Source organism: Salvelinus namaycush, chromosome 31 (assembly GCF_016432855.1).
Source record: "Salvelinus namaycush isolate Seneca chromosome 31, SaNama_1.0, whole genome shotgun sequence".
NCBI classification, from domain to species: Eukaryota; Metazoa; Chordata; class Actinopteri; order Salmoniformes; family Salmonidae; genus Salvelinus; species Salvelinus namaycush.
Window position 1 is genome coordinate 22,054,826 of NC_052337.1, and position 13,953 is coordinate 22,068,778.

Consider the following 13,953-nt stretch of genomic DNA (forward strand, 5'->3'; position numbering starts at 1 on the left):
CAAAAGTAGTGCACTATGTAGGGAATAGGGTGCCATTTGAGACACACTTGTGCGAGTTAGAAATAGGGAAGTGATTTGTATAAGAAAGTGATCCAAGGAGCTAGTGCTGATTGTATCAGCCTTTGCACGATTCGATACGATGCAATGTAATGCTATCTCCAAAAAGCACATTAGCCACGAATCATTACTTTTCTCAAATCCTACCAGAGTAGGCAGAAGACTATGTGTGTCAACACATTACCACCACCATACTTGACCATACTTTACCACCACCATACTTGACCGTATGAGTTTTTTACTGTGGAATGTAGTGTTGGGTTTTCGCCAGACATAACTGTAGCCATGTCATCCAAAAAGTCAACTTATGTTGGCCAAAAAGCACCTGGATGATCGTCAAGACTCCTGGAAGAATGTTGGACAGATGAGTCAGAAGTGGAACTTTTAGGACGACATGGGTCCCATTATGTCTGAGGAAAACCCAACACTTCATTCCACAGTAAGAATCTCATACCAATGGTCAAGAATGATGGTGGTATTGTGATGGCTTGGGATGCTTTGGTGCCTCAGGAACAGGACAACTTGCTATCATTGAAGGAACCATGAATTCTGCTCTGTATCAGAGAATTCTAAAGGAAAATGTCAGGTCCAACTGTCTGTGAGCTGAAGCGTTACTGGGTCATGCAGCAAGACAATGATACAGAACACACAAGCAAGTCTACATCAGAATGGCTGAAAAGAAACATATTTGAAGTTTTTGAATGGCCTAGTCAAAGTCCAGACCTAAACCCCATTGAGATGTTGTGGCAGGACCTGAAACCCACAAATGTCACGGAGTTAAAGCAGTTCTGCATGGAAGAGTGGGACAATATTCCTCCACAGCAATGTGAGAGACTGATCAACAACTACAGGAAGCATTTGGTTGCAGTCATTGCAGCTAAAGGTGGCACAACCAATTATTGAGTGTAAGGGGGCAATTACCTTTTCACACAGATGCTTTGGGTGTTGCATATCTTTGTTTATAAAATTAATCAATTCATTATCAACATTTTGTATTATTTGTTCACTCAGGTTCCCTTTATCTAATATTTGGTTTTGGTTGAAGATCTATTAACATTCAGAGTAACAAATATGCAAAAATAGAGAAAATCAGAAAGGGGGCAAATACTTGTACAGTACCAGTCAAAAGTTTGGACACACCTACTCATTCCAGGGTTTTTCTTTATTTTTACTATATTCTACATTGTAGAATAATAGTGAAGACATCAAAACTATAAAATAACACATGGAAACATGTAGTAACCACAAGTTTAAAACAAATCAAAATATATTTTATATTTGAGATTCTTCAAAGTAGCCACCCTTTGCCATGATGACAGCTTTGAACACTGAAGTCGGAAGTTTACATACACCTTAGCCAAATACATTTAAACTCAGTTTTCACAATCCCTGACATTTAATCCTAGTAAAAAATCCCTGTTTTAGGTCAGTTAGGATCACCACTTTATTTTAAGAATGTGAAATGTCGGAATAATAGTAGAAAGAAGGATTTATTTCAGCTTGTATTTCTTTCATCACTTTCATTCGGGTAGCCATTCCTCCTGACAGAGCTGGTGTAACTGAGTCAGGTTTGTAGGCATCCTTGCTCGCACACGCCTTTTCAGTTCTGCACACACATTTTCTACGGGATTGAGGTCAGGGCCCTGTGATGGCCACTCTAATACCTTGACTTTGTTGTCCTTTTTGCCACAACTTTGGAAGTATGCTTGGGGTCATTGTCCATTTGGAAGACCCATTTGCGATCAAGCTTTAACTTCCTGACTGATGTCTTGAGATGTTGCTTCAATATATCCACATCATTTTCCATCCTCATGATGCCATCTATTTTGTAAAGTGCACCAGTCCCTCCTGCAGTCCCTCCTACCAAAGTACGTTCATCTCTAGGAGACAGAACGCGTCTCCTTCCTGAGCGATATGACGGCTGCGTGGTCCCATTGTTTTTACACTTGCGTACTATTGTTTGTACAGATGAACATGGTACCTTCAGGTGTTTGGAAATTGCTCCCAAGGATGAACCAGACTTGTGGAGGTCTACAATTTTTTTTCTGAGGTCTTAGCTGATTTCTTTTGATTTTCCCATGATGTCAAGCAAAGAGGCACTGAGTTTGAAGATAGGCCTTGAAATGCATCCACAGGTACACCTCCAATTGACTCAAATTATGTCAATTAGCCTATCAGAAGCTTCTAAATCTCTGACATAATTTTCTGGAATTTTCCATGCTGTTTAAAGGCACAGTCAACTTAGTGTATGTAAACTTCTGACACACTGGAATTGTGATACAGTGAATTAGAAGTGAAATAATCTGTCTGTAAACAATTGTTGGAAAAATTACTTGCATCATGCACAAAGTAGACGTCCTAACCGACTTGCCAAAACTATAGTTTGTTAACAAGAAATGTGTGGAGTGGTTGAAAAACGAGTTTTAATGACTCCAACCTAAGTGTATGTAAACTTCCGACTTCAACTGTAAGTAAATTTGTCCCAATACTTTTGGTCCCTAAAATGGGGGACTTTATACAAAATGTGCTGTAATTTCTAAACGGTTCACCCGATATGGATGAAAATAACCTCAAATTAACGCTGACAGTCTGCACCACATCCACACTGCTGAAGTACAGAGCTAAAACAAAAATAATTCACTGTCCTAATACTTTTGGAGTTCACTGTATCTATCTAGACATTTTTATAATCTAATCTAATAACAATAGAATTGAATGACATGGTGACACCCTGTATTCTGCCCAAGTCCACACGTATAGGGTATATCCAAATGGCACACAAATGTTGATATTCCCTATATAGTGCACTGCTTTTGACAAAGGCACTATTTGGGGATAGCGTGCCATTTGGGAAGCACAGATAGTCCTGATAATAACAAAGAGCCAGATAAGCTTATTTTGGCTCCCTGTTTAATTGGGATATGAAGTTTGTCACTCATGGTGGGGGGTGTCCTGATCCACCCCTCCCTCTGGGGCCCTGTAGTCATTATACAGCATCTCATTATACAGCATCGCTGATTAAATGAGGGCTCTTTTACCAGAAGACACAATTACCATTGGTTTATAATGCCATGCAAATCTAGTGGATGGCACGCACCTCCATTGTGCATACAATTGATCAGATTTGCTGCCACATAGGCTTCCTTTTAAATGAGCAATCAACTTTAAAGATTGGAACCATCTGTTTAAGAAGAGAGCCAGGTTCTCTGTGTGTCTCTCCCATAGAGGAGAAACTATTGACATTCTCTTTATGATTATAAATGCTTATCTTGTTGTGTTCCGTGTATATATATTTACATATTTTCTTCGCATATCTTTTCATATATTTTTTTTCTAAAATCTCAACTTCAAAACACTCTCCTGCATCCCGCCTCACCAATAAAAAAAAAAAACTATTATTCACCTCAAATCTGAAATCCACAACAGAAGCTAGCCAAAAGTTAGCCAGAAGTTAGCCAGTTCACAAGTTAGCCAGTTTTGTACAACGCGACTCAGACCAGAGCATACCGGACCTATTTTCTCTCCATATCCCTGGATTTCTACCGCAAGCTCTGGACATTTACACCTGGATCTTGCAGCTAGCTAGCTGCTATCCGAGTGACTATTGGCTAACGTCGGTCCCGGAGCAAACATCAATTATTCCGGAGCTGGCCAGCTGAAGAGTTCCATCAGCCACTCCTGGGCTACAATCCCCTATCCGGATCTGTTTTACTGCCGATGCGGAGCCCCCATCTGGCCTTCACGACTGGACTACCGACGTTATCTGCCTGAGGGAGTTATCCAACTGGTCTCTCCGTCGCGACGTAACCTGAATGCCCATCTGCGGCCCGCTAATCGTTAGCTGTCTTATCGGCTGCTATCTGAATAGGTCTATCGGATAATTTTCTTGGGCCACTATAACTATAACTATTTTGCCAATTGGATTGGTCCCCTCTACCACACGGAACCCCACTAATCTACCGACGGAAACGCACGAGGTGGCTAAAAACAAACCTCCATCCTCTGCCAGCTTGCTACCCATGGCCCGGCTAGCTGTCTGAATCGCTGTGACCCCAACCAACCTCACTACTCACTGGACCCTTATGATCACTTGGCTAAGCATGCCTCTCCTTAATGTCAATATGCCTTGTCCATTGCTGTTCTGGTTAGTGTTTATTGGCTTATTTCACTGTAGAGCCTCTAGCCCTGCTCATTATACCTTATCCAACCTTTCAGTTCCACCACCCACACATGCGATGACATCACCTGGTTTCAATGATGTTTCTCGAGACAATATCTCTTCCATCATCACTCAATGCCTAGGTTTACCTCCACTGTATTCACATCCTACCATACCTTTGTCTGTACATTATACCTTGAAACTATTTTATCGCCCCCAGAAACCTGCTCCTTTTACTCTCTGTTCCGGACGTCCTAGACGACCAATTCTCATAGCTTTTAGCCGTACCCTTATCCTACTCCTCCTCTATTCCTCTGGTGATGTAGAGGTGAATCCAGGCCCTGCAGTGCCTAGCTCCACTCCTATTCCCCAGGCGCTCTCTTTTGATGACTTCTGTAACCGTAAAAGCCTTGGTTTCATGCATGTTAACATTAGAAGCCTTCTCCCTAAGTTTGTTTTATTCACTGCTTTAGCACACTCTGCCAATCCAGATGTCCTAGCTGTGTCTGAATCCTGGCTTAGCAAGAACACCAAAAATCTCCATCCCTAACTACAACATTTTCAGACAAGATAGAACGGCCAAAGGGGGCGGTGTTGCAATCTACTGCAGAGATAGCCTGCAGAGTTCTGTCCTACTATCCAGGTCTGTACCCAAACAATTTGAAATTCTACTTTTAGAAATCCACCTCTCTAAAAACAAGTCTCTCACCGTTGCCGCCTGCTATAGACCACCCTCTGCCCCCAGCTGTGCTCTGGACACCATATGTGAACTGATTGCCCCCATCTATCTTCAGAGCTCGTGCTGCTAGGTGACCTAAATTGGGACATGCTTAACACCCCAGCCATCCTACAATCTAAGCTTGATGCCCTCAATATCACACAAATTATCAATGAACCTACCAGGTACCACCCCAAAGCCGTAAACACGGGTACCCTCATAGATATCATCCTAACCAACTTGCCCTCTAAATACACCTCTGCTGTTTTCAACCACGATCTCAGCGATCACTGCCTCATTGCCTGCATCCGTAATGGGTCAGTGGTCAAACGACCTCCACTCATCACTGTCAAACGCTCCCTGAAACACTTCAGCGAGCAGGCCTTTCTAATCGACCTGGCCCGGGTATCCTGGAAGGATATTGACCTTATCCTGTCAGTAGAGGATGCCTGGTTATTTTTTTTAAATGCCTTCCTCACCATCTTAAATAAGCATGCCCCATTCAAGAAATGTAGAACCGGGAACAGATATAGCCCTTGGTTCTCTCCAGACCTGACTGCCCTTAACCAGCACAAAAACATCCTGTGGCGTTCTGCATTAGCATCGAACAGCCCCCGTGATATGCAACTTTTCAGGGAAGTTAGAAACCAATATACACAGGCAGTTAGAAAAACCAAGGCTAGCTTTTTCATGCAGAAATTTGCTTCCTGTAACACAAACTCAAAAAAGTTCTGGGACACTGTAAAGTCCATGGAGAATAAGAACACCTCCTCCCAGCTGCCCACTGCACTGAGGATAGGAAACTGTCACCACAGATAAATCCACTATAATTGAGAATTTCAATAAGCATTTTTCTACAGCTGGCCATGCTTTCCACCTGGCTACCCCTACCCCAGTCAACAGCACTGCACCCCCCACAGCAACTCGCCCAAGCCTTCTCCATTTCTCCTTCTCCCAAATCCAGACAGCTGATGTTCTGAAAGATCTGCAAAAATCTGGACCCCTACAAATCAGCCGGGCTAGACAATCTGGACCCTTTCTTTCTAAAATTATCTGCCCGAAATTGTTGCAACCCCTATTACTAGCCTGTTCAACCTCTCTTTCGTGTCGTCTGAGATTCCCAAAGATTGGAAAGCAGCTGTGGTCATCCCCCTCTTCAAAGGGGGGGACACTCTTGACCCAAACTGCTATAGACCTATATCAATCCTACCCTGCCTTTCTAAGGTCTTCGAAAGCCAAGTCAACAAAAAGATTACCGACCATTTCGAATCACACCGCACCTTCTCCGCTATGCAATCTGGTTTCAGAGCTGGTCATGGGTGCATCTCAGCCACGCTCAAGGTCCTAAACGATATCTTAACCGCCATCGTTAAGAAACAATACTGTGCAGCCGTATTCATTGACCTGGCCAAGGCTTTCGACTCTGTCAATCACCACATCCTCATCGGCAGACTCGATAGCCTTGGTTTCTCAAATGATTGCCTCGCTTGGTTCACCAACTAGTTCTCTGATAGAGTTCAGTGTGTCAAATCGGAGGGCCTGTTGTCCGGGCCTCTGGCAGTCTCTATGGGGGTGTCAGAGGGTTAAATTCTTGGACCGACTCTCTTCTCTGTTTACATCAATGATGTCGCTCTTGCTGCTGGTGAGTCTCTGATCCACCTCTTAGCAGACGACACCAATCTGTATACTTCTGGCCCTTCTTTGGACACTGTGTTAACAACCATCCAGACAAGCTTCAATGCCATACAATTCTACTTCCGTGGCCTCCAACTGCTCTTAAATACTTCAACCGATCGCTGCCTGCACCTGCCCGCCTGTCCAGCATCACTACTCTGGACGGTTCTGACTTAGAATATGTGGACAACTACAAATACCTAGGTGTCTGGTTAGACTGTAAACTCTCCTTCCAGACTCACATCAAACATCTCCAATCCAAAGTTAAATCTAGAATTGGCTTCCTATTTCGCAACAAAGCATCCTTCACTCATGCTGCCAAACATACCCTCGTAAATCTGACCATCCTACCAATCCTCGACTTCGGCGATGTCATTTACAAAATAGCCTCCAATACCCTACTCAATAAATTGGATGCAGTCTATCACAGTGCCATCCGTTTTGTCACCAAAGCCCCATATACTACCCACCACTGCGACCTGTACGCTCTCGTTGGCTGGCCCTCGCTTCATACTCGTCGCCAAACCCACTGGCTCCAGGTCATCTACAAGACACTGCTAGGTAAAGTCCCCCCTTATCTCAGCTCGCTGGTCACCATAGCAGCACCCACCTGTGCTGCACCCACCACGCTTTAACTTCTCTAGGGTAGAGGGCAGCATTCGGAATTTTGGATGAAAAGCCTGCCCAAATTAAACTGCCTGCTTCTCGGGCCCAGAAGATATGATATGCATATAACTGGTAAATTTGGATAGAAAACACTCTAAAGTTTCGAAAACTGTTAAAATAGTGTCTGTGAGTATAACAGAACTGATTTGGCAGGCGAAAACCTGAGAAAAATCAATTCGGAAGTAGTTTTATTTTTGGTTTTGTAGTTTTCTATTCAATGCCATTACAGTATCCATTGACTTAGGACTCAAATTGCAGTTCCTATGCCTTTCACTAGATGTCAACAGTCTTTAGAAATTGTTTCAGGCTTGTATTCTGAAAAATTAGGAAGTAAGAGCAGTCTGAATGAGTGGACCCTAAAGTGTCACAGAGCTTTTTCATGTGCGAGACCGAGAGAGTGCCTTTCTTGTTTACATTTTATATTGACGACGTTATTGTCCGGTTGAAATATTATCGATTATTTAGGCTAAAAACAACCTGAGGATTGAATATAAACATCGTTTGACATGTTTCTATGAACTTTACGGATACAATTTCGATTTTTTGTCTGCCTGTTTTGACTGCGTTTGAGCCTGTGGATTACTGAAGAAAATGCGCAAACAAAATGGTTTTTGAGGTTTTTGGATATAAAGAGACTTTATCGAACAAAAGGAACATTTATTGAGTAAATGAATGTCTGCTGAGTGCAACCATATGAAGATCATCAAAGGTAAGGGATTCATTTTATCTCTATTTCTGATTTCACAAGAAGTTAATCTTTAAACCTATGTAAAATATGTTTTGTTTTCTGAATTTTTATAATGAGTATTTCTGTATTTGAATTTGGCGCCCAGCAGTTTCACTGGCTGTTGAAGAGGTGGGACGCTAACGTCTCACATACCCAAGAGAGGTTAAGCACCAGCTGTCAGAGCAGCTCACAGACTACTGCACCTGTACATAGCCCATCTATAATTTAGCCCAAACAACTCCCTCTTCCCCTACTGTATTTATTTTGCTCCTTTGCACCCCATTATTTCTAGTTCTACTTTGCACATTCTTCCACTGCAAATCTACCATTCCAGTATTTTACTTGCTATATTGTATTTACTTCGCCACCATGGCCACCATTTACCTCCCTTATCTCACCTCATTTGCTCACATTGTATATAGACTTATTTTTCTACTGTATTATTGACTGTATGTTTGTTTTACTCCATGTGTAACTCTGTGTTGTTGTATGTGTCGAACTGCTTTGCATCAACTTGGCCAGGTCGCAATTGTAAATGAGAACTTGTACTCAACTTGCCTACCTGGTTAAATAAAGGTGAAATAAAATTTAAAAAAATATGATATATAACATAGTATAGCATAGTCATTGTCACTGGACGTGTGTGTGGTATGACTCACCTGCATGCCGATGATGGCGTAGATGAAGAAGAGCATAGCGATGAGGAGGCAGACGTATGGTAGGGCCTGGAAATAGAAAATACACACACGCACCGAGAAGTTAACAGCACAGTAAGGTTTAATAGTCTTATTTATGGAGCAGAGCAGCCAACCTGACCCACGGGGATGATTTCCTTAATCACATATATCCCAGACAAGGGTACACATTAATCAGAAATAATGAGCTACCTTTTAACATTCTGCAGCAACTATCCATTTTCATTGGGGCTTAAAAGCTCTCACCACCCCACATTTAACCTGCTATCAAATTAACTATTCTTGGCAATGTCCTTGTTCTCTACGACGAAAGCTCCACAGAACAAACCACTTCTCTAAGACTCCAATTAAACATCAATATCACTCCAAATGCCATTAAAGGGATACTTTGGGATTTTGGCTTGCGTTCACACAATGACTGGAAGCCTATGTGTGCTAGCAGATAGCCGTAGACTTCCAGTCATTGTGCTAATCCTAGTTAGCATTGGCTCCCGAAACTACCTCTAACTTCCTTCATACTGGACACAGACACATTTAAATGGTATCTACGAGTTCATCTGATGAAGTAGATATAGGGCCTCATTGCCAAAATCGCTAAGTATCCCTTTAAGTATACACAAACGCAAAAGAAAGATGTCCTCATTTTATTTCCTTATCTCCCCTTACCACTGGACGATCTATATGCTTACAGTTATTACAAAATAATGAATCAGCCTACATTCATTAAATTCACTACTGATCAGATGAATACCATGTAACTCTCAAATCAAAAGTCCATGTTGAGTAGGCAGGGGTCAGACCTCAGGGTCAAGGGTCAGAGGCGACGGGTCAGTGAATCACCTTGAAGGACTGGACAAAGGTCCATAGCAGGATGCGAATGGTGTAACCCTGCCTCAGCAGCTTGATGAGCCTGGCCGCCCTGAACAGCCTCAGGAAACTCAGATTGATCAGCTTGTCCTGCAGGAGGAGACACACTGGAATTCAAACTGGTCTTGGATCAGATTTGGGTTACACTCAGAATGGTTGAGGTTAACAAGGGGGCTCAGTGAAGCAGTGGTACCATTTCAGTGAAGAGTATCTACCTATCCATTTATGTATGATTTAGACTGTCCGCCAAGGGAATGGTCAAAAGCAACGGGAACAAGACACTTACCGTCTAGAGAGGCCCATAGTGTCAGAGAGGGAGCACAGGCACCAGCAAAGAAATAGCAGAAGATGGAAACACAGTGAGAGAAAGATAGAAAACCAGAGAGAGAGAGAAGAAAAAGACTGTCACGGGGAGAGAATTTCCCACACAAAGGGAAATTTCATCCACAAAGAGAGTTAAATAGTAAACGGACTACTCCAATCGACTTCAGTGGTACTGTGCTGCAATCTGCACAGAGGCTTTTCCTGATCCCCCTTTCAAACTCCGCCTGCCACTCCTGTCTGTCCCCCAGCTCCATACTAATCTATCCAGAAGGAGAGAAAGCTCTCAGCCATCCCCAGCAGCTCTCTAAAGCAGGAGGATATGCTGATGGCTTCTACTGATTACCTCACCAACAGTAATGTAACTTGGTTAAACCTCATGAAAACATCCTCATTCAAGGAGTAAATGTATTATGAGTGAAGACATACAGGCACGACTGCATATAGGAGAATCACTATGTGCCGATGCATTTTGTAAATTGCCATATAAACTCAGCAAAAAAAGAAACGTCCCTTTTTCAGGACCCTTTCTTTCAAAGATAATTCGTAAAAATCCAAATAACTTCACAAATCTTCATTGTAAAGGGTTTAAACAGTGTTTCCCATGCTTGTTCAATGAACCATAAACAATTAATGAACATGCACCTGTGGAACGGTCGTTAAGACACTAACAGCTTACAGACGGTAGGCAATTATGGTCACAGTTATGAAAACTTAGGACACTAAAGAGGCCTTTCTACTGATTCTGAAAAACACCAAAAGAAAGATGCCCAGGGTCCCTGCTCATCTGCGTGAAAGTGCCTTAGGCATGCTGCAAGGAGGCATGAGGACTGCAGATGTGGCCAGGGCAATAAATTGCAATGTCCGTACTGTGAGACGCCTAAGACAACGCTACAGGGAGACAGGACGGATAGCTGATCGTCCTCGCAGTGGCAGACCACGTGTAACACCTGCACAGGATCGGTACATCCAAACATCACACCTGCGAGACAGGTACAGGATGGCAACAACAACTGCCCGAGTTATACCAGGAACCACCACAATCCCTCCATCAGTGCTCAGACTGTCCGCAATAGGCTGAGAGGCTGGACTGAGGGCTTGTAGGCCTGTTGTAAGGCTGGTCCTCACCAGACATCACCGGCAACAACGTTGCCTATGGGCACAAACCCACCATCGCTGGACCAGACAGGACTGGAAAAAAGTGCTCTTCACTGACGAGTCGCGGTTTTGTCTCACCAGAGGTGATGGTCGGATTCATGTTCATCGTCGAAGGAATGAGCGTTACACCGAGGCCTGTACTCTGGAGAGGGATCGATTTGGAGGTGGAGGGTCCGTCATGGTCTGGGGTGGTGTGTCACAGCATCATCGGACTGAGCTTGTTGTCATTGCAGGCAATCTCAACGCTGTGCATTACAGGGAAGACATCCTCCTCCCTCATGTGGTACCCTTCCTGCAGGCTCATCCTGACATGACCCTCCAGCATGACAATACCACCAGCCATACTGCTCATTCTGTGCGTGATTTCCTGCAAGACAGGAATGTCAGTCTTCTGCATGGCCAGCGAAGAGCACGGATCTCAATCCCATTGAGCAAGTCTGGGACCTGTTGGATCAGAGGGTGAGGGCTAGGGCCATTCCCCCCAGGTGCCTTGGTGGAAGAGTGGAGTAACATCTCACAGCAAGAACTGGCAAATCTGGTGCAGTCCATGAGGAGGAGATGTACTGCAGTACTTAATGCAGCTGGTGGCCACACCAGATACTGACTGTTACTTTTGATTTTGACCCCCCCTTTGTTCAGGGACACATTATTCAATTTCTGTTAGTCACATGTCTGTGGAACTTGTTCAGTTTATGTCTCAGTTGTTGAATCTTGTCATGTTCATACAAATATTTACACATGTTAAGTTTGCTGAAAATAAATGCAGTTGACAGTGAGAAGACATTTATTTTTTTCCTGAGTTTATATTGGCCATAAAATAAGTTGTATGGGCACACTGTACTGAAGCAGCTCTTACATAAAGTAAGATATTGTATAGGGTCATGGTAGCAGCACTTACCTTAATCTCTGTGACCAAGATGTCTGTGATACTCCCCAATACTGTCACAAAGTCAAACACATTCCAAGCTTCCTTCAGGTAATTCTGCAACAGAGGAAGAGAGAGGAAGAAAGAGAAAGAGAGAAATAGAGGGAGAGAGGGTGAGAGAGGGGGGAGGGAGAGGGATAAAGAGGTTTTTATTGTGATTGGTACCAAACCCTTGCTCTTTAAATGCTTTCCTCAGGCCACACTCTACAGAGCATGTCTTCTAAGCTCCTCAAATGAGGCAGCTTTTAATGAGTTGCTTTGAGTTTCATTAAAAGGCCATCCAATATATAGCCTACAGAGTGTCACTCCCAGACACACACACACACTCAGAGATTCTAAACAGTGGCATAGACCTAAGACAGACAGGCGAATCTGTCAGGTGGCATGGCAGTGAGCATACGCTTCTCCTGGGGAGCATAGCAATTTGAAACTACATAGGCGCCCAGAGAGAGAGGGAGAGCGAGTGGCCCATCCATCTGGGCTAAGTGCTGAACAGGTGGAGGTAATTGGCGTGTGAAAAAAGCCATTTGACAAATGAGCCTGGGGATGAACTGTGAATGAATCTGGAGATGAAGAGCCTCGTATAGGGGCCAGGCGGCCCGGTGCTGCCTGGGAGATGTATTCCTCCCTCCCTCCATCCCTCTATCCCACTGCTTTACCTTCCCACCCGCATCCCCTCAACTTAAGCTGTTGTATCATCCCCAACACACACCTCGCCTCCCCGGTGGCTCTTGCTGAAGGCTTGTCAGCCTACCCTGGCCATCCATTAACCTTCCAATGTTTTCACAAAGGCTCTTTATCAGTCTCTGTCCTGATTTCCCCCTTTCTCTATCTCTGCCTCTGTTTCTCTGTCTCTCTTCCTCACCCTGGTACTCAGTCATCTACAGTTGAAGTCCGAAGTTTACATACACATTAGCCAAATACATTTAAACTCAGTTTTTTGCAAATTCTGACATTTAATCCTAGAAAAAAATTCTGTGTCTTAGGTCAGTTAGGATCACCAATTTATTTTAAGAATGTGAAATGTCAGAATAATAGTAGAGAGAAGGATTGATTTCAGCTTTTATTTCTTTCATCACATTCCCAGTGGGTCAGAAGTTTACATACACTCAATTAGTATTTGGTAGCATTGCCTATAAATTGTTTAACTTGGGTCAAACATTTCGGGTAGCCCTCCACAAGCTTCCCACAATAAGTTGGTTGAATTTTGGCACATTCCTCCTGACAGAGCTGGTGTAACTGAGTCAGGTTAGTAGGCCTCCTTTCTCCCACAAATTTTCTACAGGATTGAGGTCAGGGCTTGGTGATGGCCACTCCAATACCTTGACTTTTTGTCCTTAAGCCATTTTTCCACAACTTTGGAAGTATGCTTGGGGTCATTGTCCATTTGGAAGACCCATTTGCGACCAAACTTTAACTTCCTGACTGATGTCTTGAGATGTTGCTTCAATATGTCCACATAATTGTTCTTCCTCATGATGCCATCTATTTTGTGAAGTGCACCAGTCCCTCCTGCAGCAAAGCACCCCCACAACATGATTCTGCCACCCCCGTGCTAGACGGTTGGGTTGGTTTTCTTCGGCTTGCAAGCCCCCCCCTTTTCCTCCAAACATAACGATGGTAAATATGACCAAACAGTTCAATTTTTTTCCCATCAGCCCAGAGGACATTTCTCCAAAAGGTACGGTCTTTGTCCCCATGTACAGTTGCAAACCGTAGACTGGCTTTTTTTATAGCAGTTTTGGAGCAGTGGCTTCTTCCTTGCTGAGCGGCCTTTCAGGTTGTCGATATAGGACTCGTTTTACTGTGGATATAGATACTTTTGTACCTGTTTCCTCCAGCATCTTCACAAGGTCCTTTGCTGTTGTTCTGGGATTGATTTGCACTTTTCGCACCAAAGTACGTTCATCTCTAGGAGACAGAACGCGTCTCCTTCCTGAGCGATATGACGGCTGCGTGGTCCCATTGTTTTTACACTTGCGTACT

General features: G+C 43.6%; 1 protein-coding gene across 1 annotated transcript in view; it reads right to left on the reverse strand.

Moving 5' to 3' along the window:
• The window catches only part of LOC120025510 (voltage-dependent N-type calcium channel subunit alpha-1B-like), a 207,616-nt gene that overhangs the window by 17,949 nt on the left and 175,714 nt on the right, over positions 1 to 13,953 (reverse strand). The window contains exons 32-35 of the mRNA XM_038970078.1: positions 11,941 to 12,024; positions 9,850 to 9,852; positions 9,537 to 9,653; positions 8,661 to 8,726 (exon numbers count right to left, since the gene is read on the reverse strand). Coding sequence (XP_038826006.1) covers positions 8,661 to 8,726; positions 9,537 to 9,653; positions 9,850 to 9,852; positions 11,941 to 12,024 — 270 coding nt within the window. The remainder of the gene's footprint in view (positions 1 to 8,660; positions 8,727 to 9,536; positions 9,654 to 9,849; positions 9,853 to 11,940; positions 12,025 to 13,953) is intronic.